This window comes from Chelonia mydas, chromosome 9 (assembly GCF_015237465.2).
Source record: "Chelonia mydas isolate rCheMyd1 chromosome 9, rCheMyd1.pri.v2, whole genome shotgun sequence".
Classification (NCBI taxonomy): Eukaryota; Metazoa; Chordata; order Testudines; family Cheloniidae; genus Chelonia; species Chelonia mydas.
This window is the reverse complement of record NC_057855.1, coordinates 52,310,780-52,328,256: the sequence shown is the minus strand read 5'-3', so window position 1 is coordinate 52,328,256 and position 17,477 is coordinate 52,310,780. Positions and strand designations below refer to the sequence as shown.

General features: G+C 44.8%; 1 protein-coding gene across 1 annotated transcript in view; it reads right to left on the bottom strand.

The window, feature by feature from the left end:
* KY (kyphoscoliosis peptidase) overlaps positions 1–8,565 on the bottom strand; it is a 32,265-nt gene extending 23,700 nt beyond the window's left edge. The window contains exons 1-4 of the mRNA XM_043523087.1: positions 8,409–8,565; positions 7,574–7,621; positions 5,436–5,498; positions 1,828–1,890 (exon numbers count right to left, since the gene is read on the bottom strand). Of these exons, the coding sequence (XP_043379022.1) occupies positions 1,828–1,890; positions 5,436–5,498; positions 7,574–7,621; positions 8,409–8,550 (316 nt within the window). The 5' untranslated portion in view covers positions 8,551–8,565. The remainder of the gene's footprint in view (positions 1–1,827; positions 1,891–5,435; positions 5,499–7,573; positions 7,622–8,408) is intronic.
* Positions 8,566–17,477: the final 8,912 nt, after the last annotated feature.

Here is a 17,477-nt window from a genome sequence, read left to right as displayed (position 1 = left end):
ACTTACAGGATGGGGGACACTGTCTGGGAAGCAGTGACTGAAAAGCACATGAGCCACCAATATGAGACTATGGCCAAAAGAGCTAATGCAATCCTGGATGCATAAACAGGGGAATCTCAAGTGGGAGCGGAGAGCTAATTTTACGTCTGTATTTGGCACTGGTGTGACTGCTGCTGGAATACTGTGCCCAGTTCTGGTGTCCACTATTCAAGAAGGATGTTGATAAACTGGAGAGGGTTCAGAGAAGAGGCATGAGAATGATTAAAGGAGTAGAAAACATGCCCTTAGTGATAGACTCAAGGAGCTCAATCTATTTAGCTTAACAAAGAGAAGATTTAGGGGTAACTGGATCACAGTCTGTAAGTAGCTACAAGGGGAACAAATATTTTAATAATGGAATCTTCTATCTAGCAGAGAAAGGTCTAAGATGATCCAATGGCTGGAAGTTGAAGCTAGACACATTCAGACTGGAAATATGGTGTAAATGTTAACGATGAGAGTAATTAACCATTGGAACAATTTACCAAGGTTATGGTGGCCTGTCCATCACTGCCAATTTTTATATCAAGATTGGATGTTTTTCTAAAAGCTCTGTTCTAGGAATTATTTGGGGGAAGTCCTCTGGCCTGTGCTGTACAGAAGGTCAGACTAGATGATCACAGTGGTCCCCTCTGGCCTTGGGATCTATGAAAATCAATAATCGTACAATAATGACCTTGCAGGAAAGCATTTATCTGCAACCTGGGTATTATACTGTACTGTTCATACAATATTGTGATCTCGGGGCTCAACACTCAAGATTTAGGCCAGAGTTACACTATAAACATTGCTGACATAGCTTATTTTGTCCATCAGGGGTGTGAAGAGGTGTGGCAACAAAAGCCCTTCGTGTAGACAGCTGTACTTTTGCCGAGATAGCTTATTTTGCTCGGAAGGTGGCATGTGGTGGAATGAATTCTACCAGCAAAGCTGCACTTGGTTGGTCTGAGCAGTGTCCTCACTAGGAGTGCTGTGCTAGCATAGCTATACTAGAAATGCTTATTTGCAAAAATAACCCACTTTGGAAACCAAAAAAAAGTTGATACAAAAATTCCACAGAAAGTTTTAAAAAGCAAAAAATCAGTTTTGAAAACCAATGGAATGAAAGTCTCTGAAGTTTTTGTGATTTATTATTATTATTATGCATTATTTATTAACATCATCATCCCTAATCAAGACCCACTTTTTTAAGGACCAAGAAGGCTTTAAATATCAATTTTAGTATAGTACAGATATACAGGATGAATCAAACCTAAAATGGCCCCATTATAAAATGTAAAGAAATAATTTGAACCAACGGACAAACTCTTGTTACTTTCCTTGTTCTCTTAAGGTCTGCTCTACACTAGGAGGGTTTTGCTGGTGGAGTTTTGCCAATATAGTTCTACCGACAAAAGCCTCTAGTGGGGATGCAGTTAAAATGGTATGAAAGGGCTTATACCAGTATAGCTTATGCTGGTTTGGGGAAGCAGCGTTAGCCATATTGTATAAGTGCAGTTATGTCAATATAAAGTCATCTACACCAGCTTAGCTATGTCAGGTTAAAAAAAAAAGCCACACCGTTAATCAACAGCAATACTGGTAAAACTTTAAATTGTAGACCAGGCCCAAGATTCTTGAAAGAATTGTCCAGTGACTCTTCATCCTTTGCAGTCAGATTATAAAAAATTCTCAGATTTGTCTCTTGCTGTGGTGATGTTCTGGGCAAGTTTTCTCTCATACGAGCATAAATAAGAGATGAATGCTGCATTGCTACAGAAAATCAGTGTTCACTGGCTTATCACCTACCTTCGTTGGTGTAGGAAGTAATGACTGGTGCCTGCTCGTCAGGCTGCATCTGAACTGGCTGGCCTGTTCATATGAAGAAAACATCCCCGTGATTAGAATAAAATGGAATTTTCTCATCCTACAGCAACAGAGCACCAACCACAGAACCAGGTTAAATCCATAAATGTGGCGCACCAATGAGCTAAATGGCACTGAGATTCTATTCTATAGCTTTTATAGCTTGTAAAGCTAATTGATACAGCAGAGCTCAATATGTGCTGTGTGAACCAAGTTTCTGGGCTTCAAATGCAAGTGGAGTGAACAAGGGAGTGCTAGTTGGGAATAGTCCATGCAATTCAGGCATTGGTGGCGAGACCCTGGCTGAGGAAGTAGGGAAGGAGGGAGAACTCTCTGGAGAGGCATGGCTGGCATCAACTGAATTCCGTTTTATTGAAATGTATCATACTTGCATAAATAGTCTAGTTCCGTGTTTCTCAACCTTTTCAGATTGGCAACCTCATATTTGAAGTCAAAAATTTGCACTACCCTCTTACATTTACTATATGAGTAAAACATTTATCAGTAATTAGTATGTGAGTGTTTCAGTAGGTTGACAGAAAATACATGACCTTGAAATGGAAGAGGTGTGCAGGGAGTGGGAAGTGAGATTTTCTTTGCTTCAGATTGAGATAAAGTTTTGAATGTCTTGTGACCCCGATTGCCTTTCATGAGCTCTCTGGGGGCCACACCCCATCTCTTGAAAAACATTAGTTTAGTGGTAAGGACCTGGACTGGGTGTCAGGAGACCTGCATTCTGTTCCCAGCTGTATAACGTTGAGTAACCTCCTTTCCTTTTGTTTGTGTAGATTATAAATTCTGTGGGGCAGGGACTGTCTCTCACCGTGTGTGTGTACAACACTGAGCAGAATAGACCCTGATCTCAGTTGCAGCCCCTAGGTGATGTGGTCATACACATGGTACTAAATAACATTAATCTATCCCACAGGGCTGCAATGACATTAAGCTAGCACAGTCAGCAAATGCCATTTAACACTGAGCAATATCTCGCATATAGACTTGGACATTAGAACCTGATTCACTGAGGATGAACGTTGGCCATGACGCTGGGGTTATCCTTTACTTTTTTTGAGAAAGTGTCATGGGATCTGTGTCCCGACAGCAGAAGGAACCTCACTTTAACAGTTCATCTGAAAGGCCAGATACTTTTCGTAATTCACAGTTGACATGGATCAGGCCTGTGAATTATGAGATTTTTGATGCACTGTATGTGGCAGCAGTGTGGGTTTTTTTAATGTGGCTCAATCTCAGTTAATGTCATACCGTTTGTAAATATTGCAGCAGCACCAGCTGCTCCATGGTGTCAGAGTCCTCATAAAGACAGGAATGTGGCTGATTAAAGTGAATTTATTAACCCCTTTGGTGCTGGTGCATTAAGTGCTGGCTATTCCTTTTAGCATCAGTCTGAGCATATGGCTATACTTGCAGATGTAGAGTGCTTTGAGTTAAACCAGCCTTTGTAGAGCGCAGTCGGGAAAGCGCTGCAATCTGTCCACACTGACAGCTTCAAACTCACTGGCGTGGCCACATTTGCGACACTTGCAGTGGCATTGGGAGCGGTGCATTATGGGCAGCTATCCCAACGTACAATTGACTGCAACGTGCTTTTCAAATGGGGGCAGGGGATGGAGTGTGACAGGGAGTGTGTTGTGTGTATGTGGGGGGAGAGAGAGTGGGTTTTTGGGGGGCTGAAAGCATGTCAGCCTGCTGTCTTGTAAGTTCAGACAGCAGCAGACCTCCCCCTCCTCCCCGCCTCTCTCTCTCTCTCTCTCACACAGCATTCCACAGTAACGGCTTGCTTTGTCTCGGAGTAGGCTGTCAGAAATGGAGCTTTCAAAGAGCATATCCGCATTCCTAGGTGAGTTCAAAACAATGACAAGAGTGGCCACTTGACTTAAGGGGGTTATGGGACGTTTCTGGAGGCTGATCAGAGTGCAGTAATGCAACACCTTGTTCACGCTGACGCCCGGGCATTTCAGCCACCACACAACAAGTGTTAATTTTCTCGCCAAGGTGGAGTACCAGGAGCGCTCTAGCCATGGAGTCAGAGCGCTCTACGTGCCTTGCCAGTGTAGACGGGGAGTGAGCTAGGGTGCCCGGGGCTGCTTTAATGCGCTCTAACTCGCAAGTGTAGCCAAGCTCTCAATTATCTTCAAGAGGACTCATCTTGTTTCCTGAAGGCAGGGCTAGAGGAAAATGTATTGATACTCAGATTTGCACTGAACTATTAGAGGTACTTCAGTTAACTCTGTGTGTTGGGTAATTAATTCACCCTTCTAGTCCTGGTGAATTGCCTGATCTCCACTACGTAGCTGTCATTGAAAACCCTCTCAGGCATGAAGGAAGAGCATGTTAAGGGTCTCAAGATATTAATATTTATCTGCTTTTCTTATTTGTCATCTGTGTGTCTGGTATAGTCAAAGACACTTACTGACAGTACCTTGCCACAAGATATTGCTTGCTTGCTTACTGTCTATAGGCTGAATCTGCTCCCATTGATTGCAGTGGGAGCTGGATCAGGACTCACATTAAGCAATGCATCAGTAACATACAGGGTTTTCATATAGGAGTTATTAGTAATTCTGTGGAAGCAAAACTCTGTTTCTTTCACTTGCCTTTCTTCACTAGAGACCAAATTATGTTTTCATACAGGAAAAATGAGGTTGGTGGCCTGAGCTCATTCCCTAGGGGCTGCTTATGTTCCCTAACAAATCCAGGGCATGGTTTTGTACAGCTCGTGGTATCCTCTTAAGAAAGGCTTTGAGTCGGATTAGTGGGAGAGGTCATAGGTCAGATAAGAAGTGGATTGGCTGAGCTATAAGGAAGCTCAGGACTAGGGGACAGATTGTTCCTCATGCCAAAAACAACTGTGCACGGGACTGGAAAGTTTGGATTTGCACCCAACTGTTCCATTAGGGGTTGAAGTGAGGAGGGAGTCACCTTCTTAATAGGACAGGGTTTTCTACCTCCACGCACCATGAACTACGTGGATCCTGGGTAAGCTAAGAGCTCTGTGTGACTGTTAATACTGCCTCAGGCTGTGTTAGCTTTCAGGAGGATTCTTTATTGGTTATGATAATACAATCAGAGAAATGTAGGGCTGGAGGGGACCTCAAGAGCTCGCCTAGTCCATCCCCCCATACTGAGGCAGGGTTACATATATGATAACTATGATGCATGTATGCAGTAGTGTGCCCAGCACCTAGCCATCCCACCATATTCCTGGCGCATGCACACACACATCCTGACCTCCACTGGCTCCTGCTGATAGCTAGAGACAGGAAAGTGGTATTTTCCCCCATTATGCGTGAGCACAGGGAGACCCATGTCTGAATGGAGCCTCCCTGTGCACATCAGCCAGACACAATAAGGCCTGGAACGGAACTGGCTGTGACAAGCACATTGTTAGTGTGCAGAGCCATAGCTGTGCATCGGCAGCCTGCAAAGCATCTCCACGCACTCTGCCTGGCTCCAGCCAGCTCTACGATGCCCTCACTATCACTTGCCCTACGTTCTCACATACAAAATGGACGGCAGAGAAGACAACGTACCAGGAAGGCCATTCCCTCTGGGTTGCTGCGATCTGTCACTTCCATTTCCATCACTTTGAAAACCTACATAATGACAAGCATGGGCATGAGAGTCAGACAGTATAATTCATGGGTACTGGGCAGCATGTTCGATACCAGCTAGTGGGAAGATCACATCAGATCCACTCCTGTTCCCACTGAAGACAGAAATAAAATTTCTGTAGATTTAGCTGAGACAGGACCAACTCCATGATGATGAGACATCACTCAGCTAGGCATTATTTACCCAGGAGGATTCATAGAATAACTGTTGACCCATGAGAATGGAAAAAGTTTCTTTGAAAAATGCCAGTCCAAAATTTTCCTTTGCTATTTCTGCTTTTGTCCTCCAAACTCAGACTCCTTTTCTACTTACTCCTGCAATCAAAGAGTAATTTATGACATCACAGTCAATTGCAATGGGAATGGTGAATCACATTTTTAATATTTTGGACTATATTCATCCCTGATGTAAATCCACTGACTTCAAGAGGAAGTCTTTATTTTTCCCAGCCATGGCCCTAGTTTAGTTCCCAAACTCTTCCTGATTACGCTGTGTGTTCATTTAAATATTAGACAAATCCCCTCCCAAAGTAACATGTTGCAAGGCTGTCCAAGGAGAATCTCTCACTGGAAAAGTTTGAAACTCATGATGGTTCGTGGTGGCTCACCCTGAAAGTAAGTTTTAAAGCACTTTAGAGATCAGCAGCAGGGGAACACTACTACTGATACTAACTAGCTCTTCATCCATAGACCCCAAAGTACTTTACAAAGGAGGTCAGTATCATTATCCCCATTTTAGAGACTGGGGAAACTGAGTCACGGAGTGATGAAGCAACTTGCCCAAGGTCACCTAGCAGGCCAGGGGCAGAGCCAGGAATGGAATCTAGGTCTCCTGAGTTCCAGCCCAGAGCTGTATCTGTTAGGCAACACTGCTTCTTAGAGGCTACGACATTGTTTATGAAGGAGAGATATGCCAGTAGAGTTGGTCAACATTTTTTAATAGATATTTTCAACAAAAAAAGGAAGATTTTCATTTGGATCGAAAATTTGCAGTTTATCAACAAAAAATGAAAATTGAAAACTGAAATAATGTTGGTAAAATGTTTTGGGCTTCGGTAAAAATGAAGTTTTCAAAAACAAAAGTTTTACCAAAATTAATGTTCAAAGCCTTGAAACTTTTAAGCTTTCTATGGCAAGTTTTCATTGAATTTTTTCCCCCATTTTTAGGGTTATTTGGAGAAATAAACCACACTCAATTTTTAAATAGCCAACAAAAAATAAATTGGCATTTTCTACAAGGTCTATCCACTACCCAAATACTCCCTCCAGTAGCACCATTAATCTAAATACAAGAGAGTCCATAGAAAGAAGTTATCCAGCTATTACCCTCTCATGGGAGACAGCTAGAGCCAGGAATAATTAGCTCCCGGAATTTCTACCCTGAACAGTTGCTACCCATCCCTTCCCCCTCTTCCTTGCCACCTATCCATTGACCCCTGTTCCTCCACATAAAACTGCTTTCCATGCTCAGTTTCCCCTCCTCCTGTTTGTGTCCCCAGAGCTCCTGAGCCTTTCTAACTCCCTTTGCCTGCCTACAATGATTCAAGCTAAAATGTCTTGGAGAGCTGATTTTGCTGTAATTTTGCAGAGCAAATCCTTCTGGGGCATATCATTGCTGCTTGAGGTGGGCAGACAATTCAGGGGTAATTGTATTTGCTGGAAAATGTTTTAGTCAAAAATGGCCCTTTTAAATAAAATGAAATGGTTTCATTTTTCAAGATCTTCCACCTCCCCCCAGCGAAAACTGAAAACATTTTCAGTTATTGTTTTAGTGAGGAAAAAAGGGGGAAGAAAGAAGAAAGCAAACTGGGAAAACAATTTCAGAACCAAAGATTTTTGGAAAATTGAGCCTTCTCAGTAAAAAAGCAGTAAATTTTTTTGAAATTTGGTCCTTTTTGAAACATTCAAATGGAAATGTTTTCAAAATGTCCAAACTCATCTCACCCCCACCAGCTTTGTAGAAGGCTGAAAAGGAGTTGGAGACATTGGTTCTGGTGTAGGCATGAAGTAGACAGAAATCAACTATAGCTAAAGATTAGATTAGCCAGATCATCCACCTTTTCCTGTCTTTTCTTCAGTATCTATATAGCCCCAATCACCAGCGTCTGAAATACAGTTAAAATCTGGGATTAAACCAGATTGCAGCAATGGAGTGTTTTCTCTTTTCAGTTTTGCAGTGAGAGGGGAGGTTCTCTCCGTTGTCTGCAAATAGCCCATGATTTCCAGGGTTCCAAAAAGAGCATGGAAGATCCCCTGAAGGGATAGGAGATAGCCCAAGGGGATTGTCACAAACTGTAGCTATAAATGGCTCATGGTGATATTCTTTGCAGACAAAGTATGCACACGCTCACGCACACACACACTAAAATAAAACCATGTTGCCCTATGTATCGTTTTGTGATAGCCACCAATTTGGGATTAAATAACTGAAGCACAGTCAGTTTAACCTGCTCACTGCTTTGCCTTGCAAATCTAATGCATTTCTGGAAACCCTTTGACAGTGTCTCACACTATATAAAATGTTCCATTGTAACAGGGCTTGTTTAAACACGGTCCTCGGAATAACAGCCACATGCCGCTCCATGGGTGTGCCACACAGGTGCTGCACCCTGAGTCACCTGCAGTGTGTGGTATGCAACATGCAGAGGCTCTTGTTCGTTAGACAGGATCAACAAAACTAAGTTAAAACTGGAAGATTTTAGAGGGGAGTTTGCAGGTTTGGGTTTTCATTGCATGTCTTTAAGTTAGGGGGGCAAAAAGAAAACCAAAAAACCCGTTGTTCTTTCCTGAGAGCTGATGGTTCACCTCTCATTCTACAAATCACTTGCAGCTTGGCTCTGCATGCATTGCAGCTGCACCCCTCCACTTGAACAACTGCAGATATTGCTTTACCTTGGATGTGGTGCGAGGCACTGATTTCCATCTGTCTGTCTGTCTGCACCCTTTGCACTGTCTTCCTCTTCTGAGGGCGAACTATGAGAAGCATCTCAATTGTTACTGCACTGGCGTCTTTTTTAAACTCCATAGTACCCATCAGAGCATTGCCACCGCTTCCTACCTCACCCAGACCTGCTGCTGCTGCTGCAGAACTGGCAGTGTTTATTTTCAAATCTTGGAAAGGCAAATGCTCCCCCTCACCCAAAACGAACTCTGCACACACACAAATAACGTGTGCCCGACCCTGCTCAAATGCACCATTACTACCCTGCCAAAATCTAACCTAATGAATAGGTTACAAGTCACCTTTGAAAGGAAATCCCAGCAGGGATCCACTTCCTAAATCTGAGGAAGGAGCCACATTTCAGAAGGAGAGTTCTAGTTTCAGGACAAGCATTCCTCTCCCCCTTCACCTCTCTCTGCCCTTTCAGATTTAAGCACTTGTCTACCCTCAAATCCCCCTACCAGAACTCTTACGCTAGAGGGAATTCATTCTGCAACACTTGCAGGTTCTTTAACAGGATGCCTCTCTGATTCTCCTCTGCCACACCCAAAGTGGAAACTTTAAAACATGACTTAAAAAAACCCAAATCAATGGCTTAGAAATAAAAAATAACAAAAGGAGCGATGAGGAAGGTGTGCAATTGTGAACAAAAGCCTGTGACTTTGTGTCCTGGGGTGAAGGTGTAAAGTGGGCCATAACAGCCATTTTCAGGGGGAATAGCGCTTCCAAAACTGATTAATAAATAACGCTAACAAATTAATAAATAACCCTAATAAATAAATAAAGAGAGGTCTGCCCTGAAAAAAACAGACACTCCTTGAGAGGCAACAAATGGATCTCCCCACCAATCGGCATGAAGGACATGGTCTCTGAAATCTGTAGGTGACAGAAAACACTAGCAGCAAAAATCCTGCCTCAGCTGAAAGTTTCATAGCACACAAAGAGGGTAGGAGAGGGAGTACAGCGGTCTGGTTTAGCAATTAACAGCAACCCAGTTTAGCTGGCCCCTACCATTTGTACAAGATGCTGGATTAGAAATCCTTTCTAATTTTATCTTGGGCTTCCATCCTGTCACAGAGCTGCCAGCTGAGGGATGTTTGGCTGGTGGCCTCAGGGGAATGTTAACACCTGTGGGTTGATGGACTCTCTCCGGCACAGTTACACAATTTTGCACGCTTGCAGTACTCATTCATCATGCTGACGCCAGCCCATGCTACTGACACAGGGGATAAAGCTATGTCTAATGGTGTTTACTTTTTGGTGTCACTAGCTCTAATTGCTGTTGGAATTTTTGCCAAGTGGTTTTTTCCCCTCCAATGATTCTGGGGTAAATTTACTGCTCCTTAATCTATAGACAGGGAGCTAGTACTGCTGACTGGTGTTGGCAGAGTGCACACAGGTACACCTCCCACCCCCTGATCTACAGCCCCTACTGTGAGCTTCTGCCAAGGCACAGGTAGCCAATAGACAGTCAACCTTCCCTGCAAACCCAGCGGGATGCCTCTGCTCAGCAGATCCAGAAATAGCATGCGTGGCTCTGTGCATGCTGCCTCTGCCCAGCTTTGCCGCTGCCCCCTTCGTAATCCACATGTACAATGCTCACAATATTCCTGAGCTGTTCTGATGCCCACACTCCCCTGCTCAATACTTCAGTTCCAATTTGGAGCCTCCCTGCTAGCAGAGGAGCAGTCATGGGTCAGGGCAAGGGGTCTCATGGGAAAGAACAGATGGTTTTAAGGCTATTGCTTTGTAACCCACCTTAACACAGTATGGTATGTGGGTCTTGGCCTGCTCTGGTGTCTGGACCACATAAGTATGCTATCGTTTCCCCCTGGGGGAATCAGCTCTTTAGCTCAAGCAGCAGCAGCATTGGTTTTAGATTCAGAGGTCTTAAATGCAGTCCCTGCTGATGACCTATCCAGTGATGCGTTACGGTTGGAAGGAAGGAGAAGAAGGGCATGGGGGATTCATAAAAGAACTCAAAGTTCTGGAGGCTCAGGCAAACAGAGCCTCCAGTTCTTCGGGGGCTCACCCATTTGTATGTCAGGTCCCCTGAGTTAATGAAACTCTCCTGTGTCCATCATTCTAGCAGCTCCACTGTTCTCCTCTCAGCTGGTGTCACCACTTTGGAGCCCTTCTCAACTCTCTCCTCTGCCAGCACATCTAGGCTGTCAGTCCTGGTGCTTTTTTCCTGCACAGCATCCCTGAAAGCACCCTTTCTTCTCCATTTTGCTGTCTAAATCCCTCACCCAAGCCTTGGTCCTTTCTCCTTTAGACTATAACAGAATTCTCCTCTCTGGCCTTCTTGAACATCACCATGTCCCCCTACTGCCCAGGCAAAATACGCCTGGTATAATCATCATCTTCCTCACCATCTACTCTGCATATCTCACCCCACTTCTTGCATCCCCTGGCTCTCCATATCTATACCCCTTATCTGGGCCATCTGAAGCTCCTCGTTCTTGCCTTCTATACTGCATAAAACTTGGCTCTGGCCTATACTCCTCCCCAACAGCTCCCTTCATTCCATCAGCATCTCAAGCCTCCTCACTCTCTCACATTCTTATCTCCATGCTTTCTTCCACACTGCACCTGACGCTTGGACCTCCATATTCTAGTGACAAAAACCTCTCCTTCAAATCCCTCCTCCAAACAGCCTTCTTCTGGCAATCCCATTAGACAGCCCCAACTGAATGGGCAATGGTTCATTAATAATTAGAGGGGAAACCCCTTGTGGTACTAGATTAAGGCTTTGTCTACATGAGAAAGTTGCACTGATTTAAACTAAGGTACGGATTTAAACCGATCTAGTTAATCTGGTGCAAACCTCTGTGTGGCACCCATTTTAGTTTAGGAGTTGCTTTTTTCAGTATAGTTTAAGTTGATTGGGACAGCTAACCTGCAATACAAATTTAAGTTAAACCCCATGCACCCTTCCTAAAAGCCTCCACCACCTGGTGTCCTGGTGCTTTTTGTTTTTCAGTTGCTGCTGAAAACTCATCTTCTTAGGGCTAGATTGTAAGATTCAGACTCTAGCCTCAGAAGTGGGCACTGGAGTTTCACTATCCCAAGGGGAGTTCTATACCCATCTATCTAAATCCAGAGAAGGCCCTCCTCACTGTAGTATGTAAGCACCTCCCATCTCTGGCAAAACAACAGTGTTCTCTCTCTCCATTCCTTCCTTTCCAGAAGAATGGGGTTCAGGATTTTCTCTTTTTAATGAATGAGTCTGTGAGAATGAGAACTCTATTGTGGGGAAGCCTGGGAGAAGAGCTGGGGTTTTGGCTCTGAGCATGGCGAGGTTAGTGGTAATTTTTCTTCCTTCAAGCAGTGACTTTGATATGCCTGGGCTGGCTGTTGTCGTCTCCCATTGTCACTGACCTCTTCCTATCAGCTGGCAGGATTATCACTACAGCTCCTCTCTGACATCTTGAATAGGGATATTCGAAATGTTTCCATCCAAATGTATTTTCAACAGAAAATTTGGGCTTTTGACTAAATGAATATATTCGTGGGAAGTGTCTGCATTCCTTCAAAATGGTCAAATTCAAATGTTTCAGTTTTCAGACAGAAAATGTTGGTTGTCAGGTTTTCCAGTGAAAAGTTCCATGGAACCCTCCCCACTCATTTTTGGACCATGTCTATTATTTGTGCTCATAGCCCCGTCATATAGGGCAGAGTTGCTTGCCTCTTCTTGTGTATCCGGGCAGCTCCACACATTTGTGCATCCCTGTCCATCCCCTTTACTTTTATGTGCACTCCCCCATGTAGCACTGGGGCAGCAGCCCATGCTCAATGGAAGAACTTACCAAGAGATGTGTTGGTCTCTTCATCACCTGGAATCTTTAAATCAGGATGGGCTGTCTGTCTAAAACAGATGTTCTGGCTCAGTCACCAGAGATGGGCTTGAGGTAGTAATCCCTGTGTGAAGTTCTCTGGCCTGTGCTATGCAGGAGAGCAGACTGGAAGATCAAAACGGTCCCTTCTGGCTTCCTAATGTATGAGCATGTGGCAATTTAACTCATTTAAGAACCACATCTTTTCTTCTTCCCATTGGTGTAAAGTGCCTGTCTCTAGTCCGGTAGGGTTGAGAGATCTTTAGGCCATGACACTTCTATGCATAAAAAACCTGGCACTGGCCCAGGACTAATTCCAGCCCCTTATCCTGGGCCACAGGCAGGTGTTATCTGGAGGCAGAACTTTCACATCTTGGGGGAGGAGGAGGTTACTGCCAGGTTGATTTAAAAATAAAGCAACTCTTTGAAGTTGATCAAGGGTTTAAAATTGTAAGAATAAGTCTCAGGGTGATGGATCAGTGGCCAGGGTACAAGTAAGACTGTACCATTGAGTGAGTGAGTGAGTGAGAGAGAGAGAGAGAGAGAGAGAGAGAACATATACAGAGTGAGAATTATATTATTAAATCCCACTGAATATAAAATAAAACTACAGACCAGTGTTTTTGAAGAAAACGCAGAATAATCTGGCCCTCTACAAGACTTTTGGCTCTAGCAAGTATGTGATGGTACTGGCATTACGCATGGTGGGAAGATCCATTCTGCCACAGATCTGAGACATTGATAAAAGACTGAAATCAGTGGGAGTTCAGTGCTGCCATGTTTTGAAAATCCCACTAGGTGCCTATCTGAACCTTTAGGCATCTGAATACTTTTTAAAATCTGACCCTGATGACTTTGGGCCCTCAGTTTTTGGGGGCTCACTGTGAGACACCTTAGAGGGGCTTGACTTTCAGAAAGTGCTGCTGTGTACCTGCCCTCTGAAAAGTCAGACCCCAAAATCACAGCACTGGAAATCACTACTCACGTTTGGAAATCCAGGCTCTGGATCTTGAATTCCCCTCTTGTTAGCTGCTGCATTCAGCAGCTCATTGAAATTGTGGTAGCTGTCTGATTTTGGGCAGTTAAAGCTTCCAAGTGTGTTCCCACTGCATTGAACATTCCGATGAGGGAGGGATAGCTCAGTGGTTTGAGCATTGGCCTGCTAAACCCAGGGTTGTGAGTTCAATCCTTGAGGGGGCCATTTGGGGCAAAAATTTGGTATTGGTCTTGCTTTGAGCGGGGGATTGGACTAGATGACCTCCTGAGGTCCCTTCCAACCCTGAGATTCTATGATACTGTAATGGAGTCCTTTGGCCTGCTTGTCCTTTCTTTCTCCCTCTAACTGAATTGCAACACATTGAATTTATTCCCCTTTCATAAGCTACCACTCCATGGATTGGTCAAATGTTCCATTCATTTTGCAGCTTCTGCTGTGTCAGCAGCTGTGCTTTATGATTTAAGACGCAGCAGAACTTTCCACTGAACTATAAACTCCTGTATTCAGTTTCCTGGTATCCACACAACCAGGAATCTAATTGATGGCTGGGATATTATTGTGAAAAGCGATCAGGCCATATTTAGGTTGCAGAAAGACAATGAGGATTGTTCATTTACACTGAGCTAAATGAAATGGCCGAAACACCACAAATAAACACAGTGATGGGCATAGACTTTACCCGAATCAAACATAACATGACATTATACAAAGTGCTGGTAATGCCCTCAGCTGTCACCTGTAGGGACATACAGTCAAGACTGAGAAGGCCCAAAAAAGGGCAATGAAAATCGCTAGTGACAGGGGCTCAGATTCTTAAAGTCATGAAGGCACCTAACTCACTGACTTCACTGTTGTGTTGTCTGATCTGCTAGGGCAAATCCTGTGTGTCTTGACAAAGGGAGAATTCAAAGTACAGCATCAGTAGAGGAACCTTCCTGAGGCAAAGAGCTGGGATATGGGGCATATGATTTTTCTTTTAAAACACATCCATTCTACCCACCCCCTGCCATTTTTGTTGCTTTATGATAGATGTTATTTCTCCTCTTTGTGCAGGAGCAGCTGGTTACTAAGTGTGCAGGATGACTAGCACAGGGACAGCGGTTCCCACATGAGGGATCTCTTTTCTCCAGAGCTCATACTCAGGTGGCTGCAACTCGAGACCTCTTTCTATAAAAGTGAGGGAGGGGTCTGTTGGCAGGACATTTGCCATGAATGGTTGTCAGCACTTGGATTTTCTTCCCCCTTGTGTGCCAAAGAGTGGATTTGTTGACCTTCAGGACACTCTGCAAAGCTTTTCTTGTCTCGATGGCCTATGTTACTAGTCCTTTATAATCGCCGGGGAAGGGAACTTATCCCTACAACGCAGCTTGGACACCAAGGGAAGGTTACTCCTCAACAACTGTCGTTTTTTAAGAGCATTGCCTCTGGACATTCGCACTTGTCAGAGGTGCTCTCCCAGGTCAGACCATCAGGAAGACCAGTGGCTGCTGGGATTGCCTGAGTGCTCCGCCATGGCACTGAATGCTCAGGTTATGAAAGGGCTTTGTGGAGTCAATTTGGGTTTAGTAGAACGGAGCCAAGATTCCTGTGAGAATAGAAATCTGAGGAGGAGGGTGGATAGTGTGAAGACAGATCTGCTTATTTCAGGGTATCTTTGTAAGTCGGTCCAGGGCACCCAGACCATTGGACGGGCTGCTCTTTGAGCACACTTTGTGAGCTGCAGAAGCAACATTCTGGAAGCACTAGTGACCAGTAAGGAACCTGACTTTCTTCTTTGAGCTGCTCTTTGCGTAGCTCCCACTTACTGGAGTACAGCAAGAAATACAAACCCAGGAACGTGGGTTGAGCAGTTCCAACTAAACGTTCTCCCAGGGCAAATATAAGATCTGGATGCCAAGCTGAGAGAGCAGTGGTGTGTGAACAGAACTCCAGGACGCAGCCCCGTGGATCTCCAAAATGGAGATTTTCCTGAGGCATGTTGTCAGTGCCTCATTAGCTCTAGTAGAGGGAGCTCTCAGGTATCGTCACCCTCACTAACCCATAGCTCGTGGCAATGCACAGCATGGTCTCTTCGAGAGATGAGTGGAAATGGCAGTCACCGTGTACTGAACCCTGAAAGGTTACAGGTTCTAGATCAGTCATGGGCAAGCTGCAGCCCATCAGGGTGATCCACTGGTGTGCTGCGAGGCAGTTTGTTTACATTGACTGTCTGAAGGCACAGCTGCCTGCAGCTCCCAGTGGCCATGGTTCACTGTTCCCAGCCAATGGGAACTGCAGGAAGCAGCGCAGGCTGCAGGGATATGCTGGCCACTGCTTCCCATAGTTCCCATTGGCCGCGAACAGTGAACCGTGGCCACTGGAAGCTGCGGGCGGCCATGCCTGTGGAAGGTCAATGTAAACAAACTGTCTTGCGGCCCACCAGCGGAACACCCTGACAGGCCATGTGCGGCCCACATGCCGCAGGTTGCCCACCACTGGTCTAGATGAATTCCTATATGTCTAAGTCCTGCCCGGGTACGATCTTGCAATCCTTTAAACTTTAGTATATAAAATCTACTATCTCCCAGGTGAGAATGAGGTTTCAGGACACCATGGAAAGCTTGATGACCTAATTTAGGTGGAAATGAGACACCACTTTTGGTACAAACTGGTATTCAAGCACGCAAGGACTGCACACTCCAAGTGTCCCCAGGGACACACATCACCCACAGGGTCCTCAACTTGGTTTTCTTGGGCATTGCTGATGCTAGAGATCACACCCATTACAGATCACACTGATTATAAATGTGAAATTGCAGAACTACTAACTGTAGTTTGTAACCTATCATTTAAGTCAGCTTCTGTACCAGATGACTGGAGGATAGCTAATGTGACGCTGATTTTTAAAAAGGGCTCCAGAGGTGATCCCGGAAATTACAGGCCTGTAAGCTTGACTTCAGTACCGGGCAAACTGGTTGAAACTATAATAAAGAACAATATTGTCAGACATATAGATGAACATAATTTGTTGAGGAAGAGTCAACATGGTTTTAGTAAAGGGAAATCATGCCTCACCAATCTACTAGAATTCTTTGAGGGGGTCAACAAGCATGTGGACCAAGGGGATCCAGTGGATATAGTGTACTTAGATTTTCAGAAAGCCTTTGACAAGATCATAGAATCATAGAATATCAGGGTTGGAAGGGACCTCAGAAGGTCATCTAGTCCAACCCCCTGCTCAAAGCAGGACCGATCCCCAATTAAATCATCCCAGCCAGGGCTTTGTCAAGCCTGACCTTAAAAACTTCTAAGGAAGGAGATTCCACCACCTCCCCAGGTAACGCATTCCAGTGTTTCACCACCCTCCTAGTGAAAAAGTCTTTCCTAATATCCAACCTAAATCTCTCCCACTGCAACTTGAGACCATTACTCCTTGTTCTGTCATCTGCTACCACTGAGAACAGTCTAGATCCATCCTCTTTGGAACCCCCTTTCAGGTAGTTGAAAGCAGCTATCAAATCCCCCCTCATTCTTCTCTTCCGTAGACTAAACATCCCCAGTTCCCTCAGCCTCTCCTCATGTGTTCCAGTCCCCTAATCATTTTTGTTGCCCTCCGCTGGACTCTTTCCAATTTTTCCACATCCTTCTTGTAGTGTGGGGCCCAAAACTGGACACAGTACTCCAGATGAGGCCTCACCAGTGTCGAATAGAGGGGAACGATCACGTCCCTCGATCTGCTGGCAATGTCCCTACTTATACATCCCAAAATGCCATTGGCCTTCTTGGCAACAAGGGCACACTGTTGACTCATATCCAGCTTCTCGTCCACTGTAACCCCTAGGTCCTTTTCTGCAGAACTGCTGCCGAGCCATTCGGTCTCTAGTCTATAGCGGTGCATTGGATTCTTCCGTCCTAAGTGCAGGACTCTGCACTTGTCCTTGTTGAACCTCATCAGATTTCTTTTGGCCCAATCCTCCAATTTGTCTAGGTCCCTCTGTATCCTATCCCTACCCTCCAGTGTATTTACCTCTCCTCCCAGTTCCCTCACCAAAGGCTCTTACGCAAAGTAAACTGCCATGGGATAAGAGGGAAGATGCTCTCATGGATTGGTAACTGGTTAAAAGATAGGAAACAAAGGGTAGGTATAAATGGTCAGTTTTCAGAATGGAGAGAGGTAAATAGTGGTGTCCCCCAGGGGTCTGTTCTGG